The 20,308-nt window shown below is 43.8% G+C and overlaps 1 protein-coding gene across 1 annotated transcript in view; it reads left to right on the top strand.

Annotated features, from left to right (window-relative positions):
* SLX4IP (SLX4 interacting protein) overlaps positions 1-20,308 on the top strand; it is a 182,184-nt gene that overhangs the window by 106,425 nt on the left and 55,451 nt on the right. The window contains 2 exon segments of the mRNA XM_082856804.1: positions 11,196-11,285; positions 16,061-16,181. Coding sequence (XP_082712930.1) covers positions 11,196-11,285; positions 16,061-16,181 — 211 coding nt within the window.

The following is a 20,308-nucleotide window of genomic DNA, read 5'->3' as shown; positions in this document are numbered from 1 at the left end:
GGGTTTTAGAATTGTAATATATTTTGGTGAGCTGTCGCCTTCTCTTGTGGTATATTATGAAACCTAATCAGATTTTCCCCCCTTCCTTTTCTAATGTAACCTCCAAAATATTTCCTGTATTGTACAGAGCATGTCAGAGTAGTCCTCAAAGAGATATAGTAGCCTACAGCAGTGGTTCTTAGACTTGAACCTGCACCAAAATCATCTGGAGGGCTTGTTAAAACACAGGATACCAAACTCCACACCTAAAATTTCTGATTGGGTAGGTCTGAATTTGCATATCAAACAAGCTCCAGGAGATACTGATACTGCCGATACTTTAAGAGCTAGATCTCCAGACTCTAGTGGACAAATATCCTTAAGGTTGTACACACAGAGAGCTTTCCTGAACTGGCAGAACCAGGATGATAACCATGGCCAAGCGCAGAGAGAGGGCTGGCACTTGACTTGGTTGGGCCTCTCTGAGACGTTGGTAACCCTGAGCCCTGCAGAAGTGGAAACTCTTCAGGTGCAGTAGGCCTCAGGAGGTCCTCACTCTGAGGTGACGTTTTGGTTGCAGCCATATACTTGGATTCTCTTTGCTTTCCTGAAAAAGGTTACATGTAGCCTTGTCTTTGGCCTGTCAAAGTTGGCTTGGAAAACACTACTCTTACACGGTTTAGAAGAGCAAATGTAAACCCCCTTTATCAATAGTACCTACGCAATATCAGTACTCCAGAGAAAATTAAATGACAACTGGATTGAACAGAGGGTGTCTGTTGAAGCTCTGTTGAGCAAGCTCTTTGTTATACTTGAACATAGACGGGAGGATTCCAGAGGAAAAAATACTGATCGTGGGGGATTTCCTTAAATTATTTTACATTAACCATACGAACAGAATTCCTCTAAGTCATCCAGAATCTCCAAAGTACTCATCAAAGATTCTTTGGTTCCCCACCCCCTGCTCCCCAGAGAGGTAGGAAAATTGTGCCTCCTGTCTTTTATCTCCCTTCCTCTTTCAAGAAATCTCCCTCCAGGACTGACCACCCTTTAGAGTGATCCACAGATTCTAAGCATTGATCACTAAGGGAATATTTACAGGGTTTTTGTTTTTATTTGTGTTTGATTTATTTATAATTTGTCATAAATTTCTTTAACTCATAGGCTGCACTGCTTTTCTTTTGTTCTTCTTGACCGTGAAGAATGTCAAGATTCTTTGGGAATATAAAAGAAGATTTTTTTTTTAACGTGTTAATTTTTAGAATTTAAATTGAAACCCACATTCCAAAGCTTCTTGATGACACATGCTGGGTAAAATTGTGAGCAGAATTTGTAGGGACCAACACCCCTGGTGTCCACCAGATTCCATTTTCAGATTCCTAGATGGTTGGCCGTAATTGTTCCTTAACTCGCTCCTGAGCAGCCGAAATGTTGCTAAACTGTGAATGTTGCTTGTTTTTCTAGCCACTTAAGACCCTCTCAAGACAAGTTCCCTATAGACAAGTACAGAATAATTTCTGTCAGATTATCTTTTCCTTTCATGTTCTCTGTTGCAGAAATGTGTGGCAGGAGGGCTCGTTGTAATCTGGTGTGATTACAAGCCATCTGCTGTTCTTCTGAGAAGCAGCGTGTGGCCAGAGTAAAACAGCGGAAAAGAATTAGGAGGCATTTATTAGCTCTTAGGAGAAACAAGGGGAAACCTGCGCCCGACCTATTTGTCAACCTTAATGGAACTGACAGTTCAGAGTTCATTGAAAATTCTCTGGAATTTGAAACAAATTCTACCTTTGGAGAGAAACAAAACAAAACGACCCATATTTCTTCCTTAAGCCCTTCGGATGTGCTGAAGTTTTGTACCTGAATTCTCTCATGTAATCCTCAAAACGACTCCGTGAAGCATCTTGCATTATTGTCCCATTTTGCACTGCGGGAACTTACCCAGGGCCTGAGGGTCTGAGGCGCAGGGAGGGGGCTGCGCCAGGTCTGTCCTGCCCCCTCGTCATCCCCACTCCTCGCTGCTCACATGCTCTGGACGTGCCACAGGCCGGTCTCCTAGGAATAGTGGCCTGGGGGTTACATTTAAAAGGATAATTTTTGGAAAAATCACTGGGGTTAGTATCTAAAGAAATGAAGGCCGTTCTTATCTTTCAAAGGGAGTGACTGAGAGCCTGTTCCTAACTGCACTCTTCATGCAGTGATGGGTTGTAGAGGCTGTGGTTTGGCCTCGAATACGACTTAAAGGTTCCAGGGGGCATGTGGGAAACTTAAGCGTCGCTTCGTAATACCGCTTTGTTGGCCTTCGCTTCATTCCCAGCAGCACTTTGCTTCCCTTCTCAGATCCTATCCATAGCTTATGTGAAGCACTGTGTGAGCATTTTAGGCAAAAAAAAACCCCAGAACTCTTTCTGAGCAGGAGACCAGAGGCAGCTTACTGAAGGACACCAGCCCTTGTGACTCTATTTGTTTCTCCTTTTAGCAGTTGTCATCACACTCAGCAACTCTGCTTGTCTGCCATCTTTTTCTCTCATTCCTTTGTGATTTGCTCCCTGCCCGTGTAGAACCTTTTCCCAACCATAGCAATAAATCTGTTAAGAAAAACAAACAAATGACTGAAAAGGTGTACATCCCTGACCTGTAGTCAAATGTCCCAGAGCAGAAACCAAACAGAGAGAAACTCCCTCCCCTCCTGATTCCTTTCCACTTGAGAAAAGTCACACCCTTTCCTGCTTCCCTTTCAACCAGAAAAACTTGACCTCAAAGCACTAGCCATCCATTTGCAACCAAGGAAGCCCTATGTAGGTTCCTTCTAATGGGTCTGGATTCATATAGTCAGCCAGGGTTTGATTGCAGGATCGGACGCTAACCATCTAGTGTGCGCAGTGGCCACCTCTGCCCGTTTTCCCGGGTGATAGTGTTCTGTGCATGTATGAGGCAACCTTAGTTGTAAACCATGAGCTTGATTCTGTTCTGAGGACAAGGTGCAGGTGAGAGGGTGGTAATCCCTCCTAGAGAGAGAACAGGGCTGACACTTAAGTAATTTTCATCACTGATGTATTATTTTCACTTATTGAACAAACACTCTTCCCGACCATCTCTGTGCCAGGCCCAGTACTAGGCATTGATAAGCCAAAGGTAACGGAAAGCAGCCCCTTCTCACAAGCAGCCCTCGGGAGCCAGGAAGCATGCAGTCCTGTGCGGACAGCCTGTAAGGGAGTCCCACAACAGGAGCGTAAATAAAATGCTGTGGCGGCAGAGAAGAGCTCAGTCTCGCCTGCATCTGGTCGGAGAGTACTCTGGGGGGAAGAGCTCGTTGGTTGCTAAGATTTTTCCCTCAGCCAACTCCACTGAGCTTCTCCATTTCCTGTGGTTTATACCGTGATTTCTAGCCATGAGACTGGTATTTTCTGTCATTGGTTGCCAAGACTAAATCCTGCCCACAGAGGTCAGCCCAGCAGGACATGTGCTCTCCTGTTGTCTATTCCAAAACGATGGTGGACTTGCCTGCTGTGCTTGCAGGGCCCATTGTGAACCAATGGAGGATGGTACCAGGTGCCAGACTCAGGGTGGCTCTTTCAGAAGCTTTACAGGAGGGCAGACGTGACATGGGCCAATGGAGTCCAGGCAAATGGTTGCAAATCAAAACCCTAAGAGATGGGATCTTAGAGCATAAGGCACCTTGAAGGAGACCTAGTTGTGTCATTTTACGAAGAGGGAGACTGACACCCAGAGAGGGGAGGTGGGAAACCCCTCCTAAACTGGGGTGTCACCAGAAGAGATCGTGGCCTTGGACTCCCTGTGCTAGGCCATTCTCCTGTTGGTCAGCAGAAGGCTTTCTCCAGGCCCTCTCTGTGTGCTGTGCTCTCGACTTCAGGCTGTGTCCCGTTCTGTGACTAAGAATATAGAGTGTTCCTCCTACCTGTCCTGACGAGTATTGCCAGGTTGGCAGGCACCACTCCAAACAAAACCCAGCCATGATCACCAGGGATCTTTGATGAGAGAGAGGGAGAGCTCTTGAGCTTCTCAGTGTCTCCAGAATGCTGAGTGGTAGTTGTTTCTGCCTCTCCGGGGCACAATAAATACAGTAATGCACTGAGAGGGCTTGATGCAGGGCCTGGCACACAGTAAGTGCTCAGCAGATCTTAACTGTTGTGATCGCCAACTTATTTCCCCTTTGGAAGTTTTTGCAGTTAGATGAAGGGTGTCGTGTATTCCGATAGTACAACTAACTGTTTATTCTCCTGTCCCCTGACCCAACTGTCTGCGTGTTTATGGCATATGCCATCCTGAAGGTATGCTGGTTTCTTTTCTCGAATGTAAACTCCAAGCTTGGATTTCTTGGGCAAGTATTTTAAGGAAGAACAGGGGTGAAATTGACAAACTATTTGTGTTGACTTTTCTTCAGCCTGAGCTCCCTGGATGGGGCTGTTCATGTCAGGAGACCTCTTTTCCTGCCCTGCCACCCGACCCCACCTTTGGCGTGACATGTCACCCTTCTCCTCCTTCCTTCTCCCCACAGCCCTCTCGCCCCACTCTCTCTGCAGTGGGGCTTTCACCTCCATGCTGCACTCTTCTCCAGCAGCGTACCTACCCCAGTGGCTTTAGGATCTGAGCCCTCAGGGCCTCGCTTCAGCCCAGGAAAGGGAGCTGCGGGACCCCGTTCAGAATCCTTGGTTCCATCACCAGGCACTGATGGGGTGGGCCCGCACAGCTGCCATCACTCACCTTAGAGGGGACAGGAGGCCAGTTCCCAAGTAGAGTGGAGGGGGTTCCAGGCCAGGCAGCCTTAAACGTGCCTCTGCATGGGGTCAGGAAATGAGTCCCGAGGGGCCTTCCACAGGGCGGGGGATATCTCTTCCAAGTAGTGCACACAAGTTGGCTTTGAGGGGTAAAAGATTAGGATTTGATTCCTGGGTCTGTCCTTCACTGCCTGCGTAATCTTGGACTTGGCCTTTACCGTCTCTGACTCCACTTCCTTACCTATAAAATGCGAGTAATAGTCGTGCTCCTTCACAGCTTAGTGATGAGGATTAAATTGAATACTGTCAGTATTTTAAACTGTGCTCTTTCTTGCAAAATCATGGGACTTTTAAATTTTGTGCTATAACCTATATGCGGTTCGTTTGGATATGAAAATATTTAATATTTTGCTAGAGGCTTTGAGTCAAGTTGATGCTCCAGGAGGATAATTGCCATGTTTTTTCATGAAGATATTCAGGAGAAATGTCTTTCTAGATTGAGTATCGGGATTGATTGAATTATCCTCAGCACCGATTTGTTCTCATCTGACGGCCTCTGGCCTCTTGTTTTTCACGTTGGTAACTAGCAAACTGAGAGCAGACTGTTGCAGAGACTTAGGACATGGTGGGGCTTTTGTGCAAACCTATGAGACCTAGCACTGGCTTCATTTTATCTTTTTATCCTTGTTTTTTCTTACTTATTCCCCCATTTTAAATCTTTGCTTTGTTAAGCCAGGCTGCCTTAAATCTTTAATAATAGGTGGGTGTACAATGCCAGTGACAATGCGACAGACCCATATGGAGGAAACTGCCTGTGGGCAGCCCCGGGGCATGGGGGAAACTGCCTATGGGCCCTGGGGTCACCCTTGCCCCTCCCCCTCTGCACCCAACCACATGCTCTTGACTCTGTTTTCTGAGTATCCCTCAAATCTGCTCCTTCCCCCCACCTCAGGATCACCTTCTACTACCTCGTTTGGGCTCTTGTGGTGGCTTTAAACCTGGATGCCTGGCTCAGGTCATTCCACCCTCCAGCCTGCAGTCTTCTTGGCCCCTCAGCCCGTCCGGGGCTCCTCTGTGCTCTGAGCCCTCCTGCCCTGTTTCCATGTCGTCAGACTCCACCATCCTCAGAGCATATACCGAGCTCCTTCCTTGGACCTCTCTCTCGACCACTTGTCACCCTGTTCCTCAAGACTCAGCTGCAACATCACACCCTCCTCTCTGGCCTCCCTCAGGGGGAGTTGACACTCAGCTCCCTTGGGTGTGCACTGTGGCCACACTGCCTGCAGTGCTCTGATGCGCCCCCCCGCACCAGCTCTGCCCCAGGGCTCCTGTGAAACTCAGTGGGGAATGCATAAATGAATGAACGAACGAATGAGAGAATGTGGAGAGCCTTCCACATAACTCAGAGTTTTGAACCTGCATCTGAGAGAGCTACACGTATGAGAAATTGTAGCAGTTTCACCTTTATTTTACACTTAATGTACAATTAGAGGACAAGATCTCCCACCCCTGAAGACTTGGTAACAGTTAAGTTTCGACTTTGGAATTCTTAGGAAAGAAATAGGAAAAATCACCAACATGCTTGGTTGGCAGTGAGTTTGGGGTGAGGTAATCCTAGGATCCTTGAATTCCCTTTTTCCAAAATATGGAAAATGAGTGGTTGTCACTGGTGATGGCATAGTTGTCGCCGCTCCAGAATAAGGAGGGAGAAAGTTGTTCTATGACACATCAGTGTCCTGGGCTCAGTCAGAGTGACCTTGTCCCCAGAGTGGTGTCAGAGCCCCCAGTTTGCAGATAAGGCTGTGATTGCCCCCCACTTCCTTCCTTCCTTCCCTCCTTCCTTCCTTCCTTCCTTCCCTCCCTCCTTCCTTCCTTCCTTCCCTCCCTCCTTCCTTCCTTCCTTCCTCCCTCCCTCCCTCCCTTCGTCCCTCCCTTCCTTCCACTAAATATTAAGCATTTACTGTGAGCTGGCACTGTGCTGATCCCTGGGTGCAGAGGGACTGAGGTGTGGACCCCGTCTCCACTGAGGAGCTGACAGTCTGGCAGGGGAGGCCCCTACATGGACCAGCCACTGAATGCAGAAATAAGCACGGGAAGCATTGCTGATCCGGAGGAGGGAGTGGCAAACTGTTCAGAAAAGCTCCATGGGGATGGCCGCACTCCTGCGAGGGTTTGAGGATGTGTGAGAGCCCACTGAGCACGGGAGCGTCGAGGTGCTCTGGAAGCAAAGGGCAGAGAGCATGTGCCCAGGAGCAGCGGGAGACAGTGGGGAGCGGGCCTCATCAGAGACTCGGAGCCTCGGCATCCCCTCTGCGGCAGGCGTGGCTCTGGTGGAGGCTGGGGAGTTCATCCAGGACTCCGAGAAGTGGCCCTGATGTTCCAAGTGGGAGATGACGTGAGCTGGAGAGCCAGAGAGGAGGGGTGTGTTTAGCTCTTGAAGAAGCCAAATCTACCAGGCGTGGTGACTGAGGGTGAGGGAAGGGAGGAGTTAGGGGTGACTCCCAGGTTTTTGGCCGAAACCTCTGGGTGGAGGGGGAGGAAGCCAGACTGGCCCCCAGCCGGTTGGTTCCCAGCCCAGGCGTGGGATGCAGAGCTTCCTCTCGTAGCTGCTGGGCTGTGAGGGAGGTAACGCGGCCTGTGTAGCATGAGCAGCTCTGGCCTGAGAGCCCAGTGATGCTGACTGTGCTGCTCTGCCTGGAAGAGTAGAGAAGAAATGGCCCCTAATTAAGGGGTAGGAGGGGCGGGGGCTGTGCTGCCAGCAGCAGTCAGGGGTGGTGTTCTTTTTCTTTCTTTTTTTTTTTTTTACTTCTGTTTACTCATGGGAGAAAAGAAGCAAAGCTTTGAGAGCAGGGAACTTCAGAAAGGCAAAATATCTCTTATTACTGTGGGAGCTGGAGAGAGCTCTTGCTGGAAAACTCAGAAGGCTGGCTGCAGAGGGAGAGCCCCACTGGGGAGTGGGGAGTCTGGCAGGAAGCCCGGGAAGGTTTGAGCACCAGAGTGAGATTCAATGATTTATTAAAAAAAAAAAAAAGACATTTTAATCAGTCTTCTTATAATCAAACAGACTAGCTTCTTTGTGATCAGAGCTAAAATGATGAAAAAATACCAAATTGGACCTTATCATTCAATTTTTTAGGATACTATTACATAGTATCAGTTCAGGTTGTTCAAACGTCACTATTTTTTTTAATTTAAAAAATCATCTTTGCTAATGACAAAGGGGTAGCAGAGAACTTGGTTTGACTGAACAGTCAGGGTGGAACACCCACAGGAAACCCAGTAGAATGTGTATGAGGCATGTCTCACCTCTTTGGAGGGGCTCTTGTTCTAGGATCCCTGGAGCCTCAACAGGCCTGTGAGAGAATTCAGAGGGTCAGTGAACTTGGATGGGAAAAAAGTTGCATCTTTACTTTGACCAAGTTCTAATAAATTTTGTTTTTATTATGAATGAAATATTCAGAACACAATAGTAGTAGCAATGTTTGTTACCATTAGAAATCACAGCTCTTTTTATATTGCATTATAATTGTGGCAGACATCTGAAAATGTCATTTATGCTTATCACTACTTTGGATTTATAGTAGTTTTTAGATCCACCACTGTGTGACAAGATCCAATGCCTTATTGAACAAGTACATCCATTACTATATTACAATATTTTTTTTAATATGGGTAACTGTACTTCAGTATAATTGGCTTTCTTTTTACTCCTATGCATTGTGTCTCCATGCATTTAAAAACATTATTATGCACAGGTTTCATCAGCTTCATAACTGATGCACAGGTTTCATCAGCTTCACAACAAAGAGATCCGTGGCACATGAAAGGTTAATAATCCCTGGCTAAGATCCTGTAGTTGTGACATGAGACCTCCACCTGGTGGCAGCATACTCCTTAAAGGTTAAATCGATAATCAACGTGGAAGAAACTTTTAAAATAACAGTGTATTTGAATATGGTTTTCAAACATTTTTGACCACAACCCACAGTGAGAAATAGGCTTTATATCATAACTCAGTACACTCATACCTAAGTTTCACAAAACAAGACTTAACTTTACCATGTGACACATTGATATTTTTTTTATCCCATTTCTCTTTCATTAAAATAAAATGCTGGTTGCAGCTCACTAAACTGTAGTTCTGTGGGTGACATTGCACTGTTGGACATTGTAGGAGACCATTTTTCATTATACTTTATGATTTATTACCCAGGGAAGTTCACTTTGTTCTCCCCCAAAATACCCACACATTTTCAAGGACATAATACTTACATTTTAAATATATGTCAACAAATATGAGTATATTTTTACACAGTACTTAAAAAATCATTTATTATTGATATGTAACGTATATACAGGGAAACGAACTGATCTTAATTGTATAACAAGACATAGAACATTCCCCAGTCAATTTCTCCCTGAGCAATCACTGTGCTGATTTCTTTGACCATAGATTTAACTTTGCTTTTCTAGAACTTTATATAAATGGAATCATGCAGTATGTATTTTAGCCTGGCTTTGCTCAGTGCAATGATATTGATATTAGTCCGTGTTGAGCGGATCAGTAGTTTGGTGAGGAGGGTTCCATTGCATGAATATACCACAATTTGTTTGTTCTCCTGGTGAGAGACTTTCGGGTTGTCTTCCATTTCGATTCTTGCAAATAAAACATCCACACACATTTGTGTACATTTCTTTGTGTGCACATATGTTTCATCTCTCGCAGGTAAATACCTGAGGTGGAATTGCTGGCTCAGATGGTAAAATAAATATGTGTTTAACTGTAGGAAACTGACAAACATTTGCCAGGGTGGTTGAACCATTTTCCATTGCTACGAGCAGTGTGTGAGTTTGGGTCACTCCCCATCCTTACCAACATTTGGTGTGCGTCAGTCTTTTTCACTGTGTGTTGTATCTCTTGGCAGTGTTAATTTGTTGTGTGTAGTTGTATCTCTTGGCAGTGTTAATTTGTATTTGCCTGATAAGCGATGGTGTTGTACACTTTTTTTCATGTGCCTATTCACCAGTTGTTTTTCTTAATTGTGAAGTGTCTGTTCAAGCTTGTGTTGTTTTGTTTTCTTAACGTCAATTTGTAGAAGTATTTTTTACATATTTTGGACACCAGTCCTTTATGTCAGACACGTGCGTTTATGAATATTTTCTCCCAGTCTGTGGCATACATATCCATTTTATTAATGGTGTCTTTTGATGAGCAGAAGTTTTAAATTTTGATCAAGTCCAGCGTGCTGATATTTTCTTTTATAATTAGTGCTTTCTGGATCCTGTCTAAGAAATCTTTTTCTACCCCAAGTTTGGGAAGATAGATTTGATTTTTTTTTTTTTTTTTTTTTTTTTTTAGATTTGATTTTTTACATTTAGTTCCGTGATTCATCTCAAATCAGTTTCTGTGTACGGTGTGAGGTAGGTGTCGAGTTTCATTTTGTTTCCATATTATATCTGGTATTCTCACACCGTTTGTTGAAAAAAAATTTTTTTTTCACCACTGAATTATAGCACAGAATTAAAAAAAAAAATTGTTTAGCCAAAGAGGTACAAAAATGACTTTCCCTGCTGGCCATAAAGCAACCCACGGTGCTTTTCTAAGTTAGTTCATCCACAGTTATCTTGAGATTCTCAGATTACCTTACTCATACGGTATGAGGGTTTATGAAGCTACACGTTTTTACAAGGTCTGTAGCCATGCCGCAGAGCTTCTAGCTACATGTGGCTGTTTAAATTAGCTTGAAATTAAATAAAATTAAAAGTTCAGCTTCTCAGTCACAGTAGCCACATTTCAAGTGCACAGTAACCACATAAGGCTATTGGCTTCCCTATTGAACATTGCAGATAGAGAAGATTTCCATTTTTTCCAAAACGCTAGACAGCACTAGCCTATCAAATAAGAAAGGAGACAGGCTTTGTAGCATATTTTAATAAAACTCATGTAGTTTTCATAACTGTCATTCAGCATCTGCCTTCTGCTCTTTGGTTCTTTTTCATTTGTCCGTGCTTCTAGTTCTAGTCCAAGATGTACGGTTCCAGCCAATCCTTTTGTCTGTCTAAAAATGCAGTAACTTCTGTCTGTTCTCGCCTATCTGGAAGAAAGAATTCCCCTGGCCGTCCACGGACTCATTCTTTTCTGGAGCCTACCTCGTACTGACCTATTTAACTTTTCTCAGTGTTTAATAGCCTTCCAACTGCTGCCAGATTTCTGGGCATCCTCCTTGAAGGTGCGGCCCAGAGATAGATATTTTGTCTTTCCTATCCTGATTGAAATTAAATCTCTCCCTAGCATTTCTAGCATAAATTATAAACTTGCAAAAAGCATCGGGTTATGAGTTTTACCCCGCCCCATATTAACGTTTCTGTCCAGTAGTGAACTTTGTTGCCGTTTCATCATGAGCAACCACATAGGAATTTGTGAGATTTTCTCTCATTGTTTGCTGGGCGTAAGCTAACTCTGCCATTAATGTCTTTCAGTGTGGGAATTTTGCTGTCCTGGTGGATCTTCATATATCTCCGCAAGGTTCAAACAAAGATACCAGCTGGTTTTCTGAACAGAAGAAAGAGGTACCAGAAAACTTTTCACTATTTTTTAAAATTGAAGTATAGTTGATTTACGGTGTTTCAGTTGTACAGCAAAGTGATTCAGTTATACATACAAACACACACACACACACGTATTCTTTTTCAGATTCTTTTCCGTTATAGGTTATTACGTGATATTTTTTAAATAAATTCTTTCAGGAGTTGTTTATTTCATTAGTAGTGGAATTAGTTCTTTTTTTTTTTTTCTTTTTGGCTGCATTGGGTCTTTGTTGCTGTGTGCAGGCTTTCTCTAGTTGCGGCAAGCGGGGGCTACTCTTCGTTGCGGTGCATGGGCTTCTCATTGCAGTGGCTTCTCTTGTTGCAGAGCACAGGCTCTAGGAGCATGGGCTTCAGTAGTTGTGGCACTCGGGCTTCAGTAGTTGCAGCACGCGGGCTCTAAAGCGCAGGCTCAGTAATTGTGGCACACGGGCTTGGCTGCTCTGCGGCATGTGGGATCTTCTTGGACCAGGGATCGAACCCATGTCCCCTGCTTGGCAGGTGGAGTCTTAACCACTGCTCCACCAGGGAAGTCCTATTACATGATACTGAATATAGTTCCCTGTGCTCTCCTTAAAACTTTTCACTATTTTAAATGCAAGGAGCTGCTTTTAAAAGGAATATTAGCTCTTCTTCCAGCTTTCATTTTCATTAGTGGACAATAAATCTTGAGTGCTATTTAATCCTTGAAAAACAGTTGTGTTCCCCACAACAGACATACACCTGCTTTTTTGTTGTTGCTGTTTCTTTGGAAACTGACACATCTATTTCCTTTGCTATTCTAGTATTTAAACCAGAAATTTCCTACCTCTTTGTTTGGGGGAAAGGGTTCTTTGTATTAAAAAAAGAAGAGGTTGGGGCTTCCCTGGTGGTGCAGTGGTTGAGAGTCTGCCTGCCGATGCAGGGGACACGGGTTTGTGCCCCGGTCTGGGAAGATCCCACATGCCGCGGAGCGGCTGGGCCCGTAAGCCATGGCCACTGAGCCTGCGCGTCCGGAGCCTGTGCTCCGCAGTGGGAGAGGCCACAACAGTGAGAGGCCTGCGTACCGCAAAAAAAAAAAATAATAAAAAAAAAGAAGTTAAAGTGACTTTTCCAGGTTAGCAGGGACTGTAATCCTGACTGGCCGTAAAGGATGGACTGAGCACCTGGAGCAGGTGTGGTGTTGACACAAAGCTGGTCTTTCTCACTGGTCTGAAATCCTCTTCTGCACCGTGTGATCCTTTGACAAAGTGTAGAGATGGTTCATCACGGCCCTCTTCTCGCCGTGGCCAGTCACTAAGCTGATGCTCAGTCAGTAAAGGAAGTGGTCATGTGACAGGGTGGCGATGTTGGAACTCCTGGGGCCCCAGCCTCCTCCTCTGCAGATGAAGGGGTTCTCCCAGACCCTGGCTGAGTCACTCCCAGCTCTCAGTTTCCGAGGTCCCACCCAAGTGCCGCTGTGGCAGAGGGTGAGAAGGTGCCTCTAGCTCTCATCACGTGCTTGGCTCCCTTCTCCAGATCCCTGCTTACAGGAGAGCAGGACAGCGAGCCTGTGGCTTTCACATAACTTTCCAAATGTTAGAGCCCTTGGTGTCTTCCATGATATTCGTTGGTCACAATAGCTTTTTAGAGCTAGAAATAAAAATACATTTTATTAAAAGGTAGTATATGGAGAAGAAACTAGTGATAGTGGTACTTTTTTATACCACTTTTTTACGCCTTTACTGTGATAACTGTATTCAGTCAGCTTTTGGAGATAACTAGAAAAGAAAACTCCCAAAAGAAAATTTATAAGTGATACATTTTCGGTCAGGAGATAACAGTATTATCAGGACTCTGTTGTCCTCATTTTGCGAAGGATACCCAATGGCCTGAAGCTGGAGCGAGACGGCGCAAGATTCTATATGATGGGATCTTCATTCAGGTAAATAGCCGTGAACCCTACTCTTCAGGGCTTAACCTTTGACGGGCCAGCATCTCCTTCTACAACTCACCTTCCAAGATTTGGCTTCTCAACACCTGTCCCTATGATTCAAAACAGTTAATTCGTTTCCCCAAAGTGACTAATATGCACCCCAGGGGACCCCACCCAAAAAGTTTGACTTACATAAACAGCATCCTAGAATCCACCATTCCATTTTCCTCTATTCTCTCCCAGCTCTGCCACCGCGGCCTTAGACACTTTTTGTTGATATTTAGTCAATTTTGCCAAGATTCAGTTGATTTGGAAGGCTTTACAATAAATCTGTGGGTATGTGACTCACTTCCTAGCCAAAGCATAAGGCTAGAATTTTCCAGGGTGCCACAAGCAACTGTGCTGCTCCACCTCGTACCTATGTCCGGGCAGCAGGGCGTGACTTAGCAAGATGCTCAGAGCACGATTAGACCTGCAGAGCTCCGATGCAGTGCCAGCAAGCTGAGTTTTCCTCTCAAAGCAAAGTAGATAGTTTGTGGCTTTTACTGAAGTTGTTCCTTCGAAGTGTGTTCACTGACATTAAAATCGCTCTGGGATAATTTGTGTGTGTCTGTGTGTATGAGAAAGGAGAAAAGCTAGTTGAGGATGTGACTTTAGCCTATGTTCAGTGTCCCATTGCTTTCATCTTTTCTTAATCATTAGATTATCTCAAGACTGGGATTTCATGAGCTATCAGTTTGATTGCATTTTAACAGTCACTTTGCGTAGTGAAAGTCTTAAGAATATCCAGTTCCTTTTCAGGAAAAGGAACTAATTACATGTATTAAACATGTGTTTATTTTGAGTCCAGCATGAGTAGTCTTTGTACCCAAACAGTTGAACTCAAACTGTTCCGTTTGTAAACCTGGGGAAGCACACATGAACCCCTGTTAGCCTGGAGATGTTGGGCGCATCTCTCTCTTGCTCCTTGACTGGGACCTGGTCTTCTTGCCCCGCCTCCAGTTTAGCTGGGAATTTGTCTTTTCTTGCCTTGCTCTGGTTCTGAAGAGAACACTTCGCCAAGTGCAGTGTGGTCACTTACTAGGGTATCTCGACCACAGCACACACTATCTACCTTCCATTTGTCAAACCTGACTCATGGAAGGAAAACCCCGTAACTCTAGGGAGAGAGTTTGTGTGTATGGGCCTTGGCTTTATTTTTGTTATACTATTTTTAGTTCTGGCCTTATAGGGCATTTATGGCCAAATTTTAACAATCCTTGTTTCCATGTATGTCTTTCACATATTTTCTAGCTCAGTCATCGTTGAACCCTGCATGTGAAGCAAAATTCTTTAATTGTTAAAACAACAGTATGAGACAAGGCTGCCTTTCTGTTGTGTGAACAATGCCAAAACCCTAACTGTAAACGAATACGGCTGTATTCCACAAGGCACTGCATCTCTGGGCTGCAAAATGAGAGCAGGAGAGAGGAGACCAGTGTTTGTATTTTATCAAGAAACTCATGTTTGTCAATTAAGTCAAGGGTTCTCTGTACTGTTTGAGGAGTACACGTATCTGCAACAAAAGAAAAGTTTGGCTCTCGTTGCCCTTTGAAGCAGCTTACAACTCTGTCCTCATTTTAATTTATGAAGATTCTAAGAGATCAACCTGAGATGGCATTGCCAGAAACCAGTGAAACAGGTTTGAGGTGACCTGGAAACTCTGAGCCTTCTGCAGAGTCCTTGGGAACTGAACCAGAATTACCCATCCTTACGCATCAGTTCTTAATCTCAGTTAAGACATTTAGATTTGTGGGCAATTTTTTCCTTTCCCTACATCAGGTAACATTTTTCTGGTAGTGTAGCTGGAATGGGCAGTGTCATCCCATTATGTGGTTGGGCTTTTAAAGTTTTGTTTTTCTTTTTATCAATAACACCGATACGTAAAATGGTAGCTCCAGAAATTTGCTAGTCATATGGGATGCCCTGTGTTTCTGTTGCCTAATAAATATTAGTCTACTTTTGAGCAATATAAGAAGTTAAATTATTTTTACCATGAATAGGTGAACAAAGTACAGTTTTCACAAAAGCATATACAGTATCATCAACAAGTATGAGAAGAAAATCAGACTCCTGATTTCCAGTTCGCTATTCAACCCACCACTCGGTGCTATTCCTTTTTAGTAGATTTGTAAATCCCAGAAACTAATGAATTATGGTGGTTAGGTATTAAAAATTTTTTGAACCAAGTTTGAAAAGTGGGAAATTTTTGTATAAAAATCACTGTCTCTAGTTTCTCTTAAACAAATTGGAAGATCTGGTATCACTGTGCCTTGTGTCCCCATATGAAAGCACGGGGGGCTGCCCCCTGTTGACTGCTTAGGGGTCAGGGTTCCCTCTGACTGTGCCTTGGCTCCCAGCTTCTCCCGGTCCACAGTCCCCACCCAGTGGGCCTGGCTCTGGGGCTACCATCTCCAGCCAGAGTTGGCTCTGTTTGACTTCTCTCTTCTGTTTGTCACAATCCCACGGGTTGATATTTATACGAAAACAGTCTTTACCTCTCTGATTTTGTCACCTGATCGCCCTGATTTTTACATTGAAGTGTTTTTATCTTCCTTTTAGAAATGTGAAACTGAGGCAGAGAGAAATGAAATGTATTTCTTATATCACAGAGTAAGCCAACATCATGGTTTCAAGCAAAGCTCAGTGGCAAATTTAAATCTGCAGCATTATCCATGAGCACATATAAGATTCCTTTATTCATTCATAGCTAATTTAAAGAGCAAACAAAATGAAATGTTCGATTTTGGTGTTTAAATATGCATGATATTGACTTTTTTTGCATTGCATTAAATTAAGTTATATCTAATTTTCTGACTTACTTTAGGAAGTCTGTTTACTGTTAAAAGAAACCATTGATTCAAGAGTGAAGGAATACTTAGGAGTTCGTAAACAGCACAGGCCGTCAAATACAGAATTCACAAGATCCAATCCCTTGTCCTTAAAAGGTAGGAATGGAGTACTTTGATTTTGGATAAAATTTCTGCTTTGTAGAGATGGCAGTTATGTTTGACTCTGACTGTCACATTAGTACAGTGATACATTTTTAAAAAATATGTTCTATTGAAGATGCATTCATTAGGTAAAGCAAATTAACCAGAAAGCCTGAAGGGCTTTTAATGGTAGGCAAAGTACATAAAAATAGAAAATAAACATTCCTAAGTAAGCTATAAATTCTTTAAAGGATTTTTTTTTTTTGACAAGTCTTACAGCTGGGTTTACGTTAACACTGACTTGATTTGGGGCTTTATGCTTTTCTAAGTGCTTTCATTTATGTCACCCTATTTCAGAAGTTCTCACCTGGGGGTGCTTTTGCCCCAGGGGACATTTGGAAATGTCTGTGACAGTCTGGGTTGTCATAGCCATGGAGGGGAGCTACTGGCATCTGGTGGGTAGAGGCCAGGGACGCCACTAAATATCCTACAGTGGCCAGGGCAGCTCCCCACAGCAAGACACTATCCCCCAAAATGTCAAGGGCACTGAGGTTGAAATATCCCACCCTGTTATCCTAATAACACTTGGAGAATGGTCATATCCTTGAGTTATGGGTGAAGAAGCTGAGGTTGCGAGATTAAGGGGGTTGCCCAAATAAAAGATCATCTTCTCGAGGACAAAGATTATGTCGTGTATCTGGCATCTTCCCTTCTCCTCTCCCTGCCCCCAGCACTTAGCTCAGTGCCTGATGCACAGATTCATATTCAGCATATTCAGGGATATGTTGAATATGGAGGAGGACTTGGGTCACAAGCAGCAGAACCTGACCCCCCAGACCAGTGTTCTCTCCACTCTGTCATTGTGGTGTTTTTAATTTTAAGTTAGCATTTCATGGCACTCTTTGTAGTACACTTAACAGTCAGCCCATGTTAATCCTCAGAGGACAGCACTGTAGTGCTGTGAACTAGATTATGCTAATACAGCACCTCTTTAGGGAAAGAATGGTATCACGTCCTCCCCTTTGAAGGCATACTTAATCTGCACTGTTTACTTGGGCATGACTGATAAGTGGGCAGATAGGTTAAATTTATTCAAACCGAAAGCCTCAGACAAATAGAATTTTCAGTCCAAACAATATTGTATTAGATGACGCTTGCCGGCATTTTGCTTAGTAATACTGTAAGTCTTCTTGAGAAAAGCCGTAGGAGCTTGTATCCTTTGTACTCCAGCAGACCTGGCTAATGTCACTTTCTAACTGGTACGGAAGGAAAAGGAGCAGAGAAAGTTCCAAGACCTCTGTCTCCACTGTGGTAGTGGCTTAGTCAGTCCCCATCCACAACTGGCCCCTCCCCTGGCCTCCACTCCTACTGAGGGAAGAGCTAAATACTCACTTTCCCAGCCTCTCTCACAGGCAGGGAACACATGGTATTCTGGTCCCAAGATGAAACCCAAAGCCTTTCTTGGGCTCATGTGAGCAAGAAGTTTGTTTTTAAACAGAAAAGTGATCTTACTGTACATACAATTTTGTAATCTATTTTCTTCCCACCTAACATAATATAAAAGTCCTTTGAAACACATACATCACCATTTTTAAAATTTAATAGATGTGAAGTGGTATCACATTGTGGTTTGGGTTTGCATTTCTTTAATGATTAGTGATGTTGACCATCTTTTCATGTGCTTATTAACTATTTGTGTATCTTTGGAGAAATGTCTGTTTATGTCCTTGGCCCATTTTTTAATTAGGTTGTTTATTTGTTTGAGTTGTAGGAATTCTTTATATATTCTGGATATTAATCTTTTATCAGATATGATTTGCAGATATTTTCTCCCTCCTGAGAGAAATGGAGAAAACAAAGCCTTTGACAATGTCCTTTGACCCAAACGTTTTTAATTTTGATGTAGCCAGTTGATGTCATATCCAACAAATCATTGCTGGATTCAGTGTCACAAAGCTTTTCCCTATTTTTTTCTTCTAAGAGTTTTATAGACATTTAGGTCTTTGATTCATTTTGAGTTAATCTTTTATATGGCTTAAGCTAAGGGTCCAACTTTGTTCTTTCACATGTGGATATCCAGTTTTCCCAGTGCTTTTTGTTGAAAAGCCTGTCCTTTGACCCATTGAGTGGCCTTGGCACCATTATAAAAAATCATTTGACCATAAATATGAGAGTTTATTTCTGGGCTCTCTCTTCTATTCTATTGGTCTATATGTCTGTCTTTATGCCAATACCACACTGTATTGATTACCATAGCTTTGTAGTAGGTTTTGAAATTAGGAAGTGTGACTCTTCCAACTTTGTTCTTGTTTTTCAAGATTGTTTTGGCCATTCGGGGTCCACATCACTGTTTTTAATGACTGCATAGAATTCCATTGTGTCCATAGTTTGATTTATCAGTGGGACATTTAGGTCGCATCTAATATTTTCACTGTTGTAAACAGTGGTATGGTGGACACCTTGATGATCTAGATATTTGCACGCTTCAATTTCTTTATAATATTTCTCTCTATTGTTCATACATTGTAAGAGCTCCTTAAGGATATTCAAGCTCTGTGTGTTATGTATGTTGCAAGAGATTTTTCTCAGTTTTTCATTTGCCTCTGACTTGGTTTATTTAACATACAACCACAAACAAGAAGCCTTTTTTGCCCCTGGAGCCTCCAATGCCCCCTAGTGGGGGCAAAAGCCGGGCTTCTCTGTCAGAGATAAGCAGCACGGTTGATTGCCCAAGAAAGCAGGAGGGTGCTGATGCAACGGTGTGCCACTCACTCCTCTCCCTCTTCGAAAGCCAACTCGGTGTGAAAGCAGCATCTCCCTTCTTTCTGCTTCTGAGAACAGTTAACCTTTGACTGAGCATGTCTTTCGATGTCCCCACCTGAGCTAGTCCTCTGCTGCCACCAAGCAGTCCAGGGTCCCGCCTCAGCTGGACACTCGAACACCTGCAGCAGCACGTTCGCTGGCGCCCTTGTGCTCACTCTGGCTGATGCCCCACCTGTTGTCAACACTTGAGTTAGTGTAATCCCTTCACGTTACAGGTCTGATCTTTGTGCAGAAAGCCCTTCAGGATTTCCCCAGGGCTCCTGGGTGAAGGCCAAGATCTCTGGGGTAACTGCCTCTCCAGCCTCATCTTGTGGCTCTTGTTCCTTCTTTCATGCTTAAGCCACAGCAGCTTCAGTTCCTCTCTTTCAAAGCCCCATTCTTCCACTCATCCTGGGGCTTCTGCCCGTGTTGGAGCGCTGGTCCTCCCCTGCCCCTCTTCCACTTTCAGCCCTCCGCTCAAAGTCCACACCCCAGGGAAGCGTATCCTGTCCACAGGTCCCCTGTTTCCAGGCCCAGGAGCATCCTGCACTTTGGTTCACACCATTTGATTAATGTTGATCTCTCCACAAGCGTGCCGGTCGCCTGAAGACAGGTTCTGCCTCTTTTATGATCCATGGTATCCCCGGCATGGAGCATATTTTCCGGTTTGCAGTAGGTTCTTAATAAATGTTTGTACAAGTGATTAATTACACACATGGATACATCTTTCCTCTTCCTAGTAAGGTCAAGGCCTGCTGTAACTTACCTTGCCTGCCTTGTCCCTTCCTGCTACTCACTTTTCTATTTCCTGCAAACCTGCATTCTTTATACCTCTGTGTTTTTACGTTTTCAGGTTTCTCTTTTGTCTGGAAATCTCCTAATATTCAGCTTTTAAGACCTAACTCACATATTACTTCTACAAAGTCTTCCTCAATTTCCTGTCTTCCTTGCTCATAGCACTTTTATAACATTGGTCACATTGTATTATAATTGTTTTATAATCAGTTTACCTGCCTTTCTCCCTTTCTTTGTTGGTAAAGATTGAGGGGTTGCCACCCCAGAGCCTCTTTTTTTTTTTTTTTTTTTCCTCCAAATGACCGAGCTGCTTAATTCAAGAGCAGAAACCGGTAACTCTGCTTCACCTCATACTAAACTGTTAATTTCCTAAAGGTCAGAGCGCTGTTCGCCCATCTCTACCCCAGGGCTGCCTTCCATAGAGGGCCGAGATGCATCATCTTCTAGGACATGCACACCCGCAGGGATGAAGCAGACATACATAGTGATGCCGCCCATCCCAGACTGTTTATTATCAGCATCACTAAAAATGGAAACTGCCTCTT

The sequence above is a fragment of the Leucopleurus acutus genome (genome assembly GCF_964270905.1).
Source record: "Leucopleurus acutus genome assembly, chromosome: 16".
NCBI lineage: Eukaryota > Metazoa > Chordata > Mammalia > Artiodactyla > Delphinidae > Leucopleurus > Leucopleurus acutus.
Note: the sequence above shows the minus strand (reverse complement) of the source record. Positions and strands in the feature narration are given on the sequence as shown.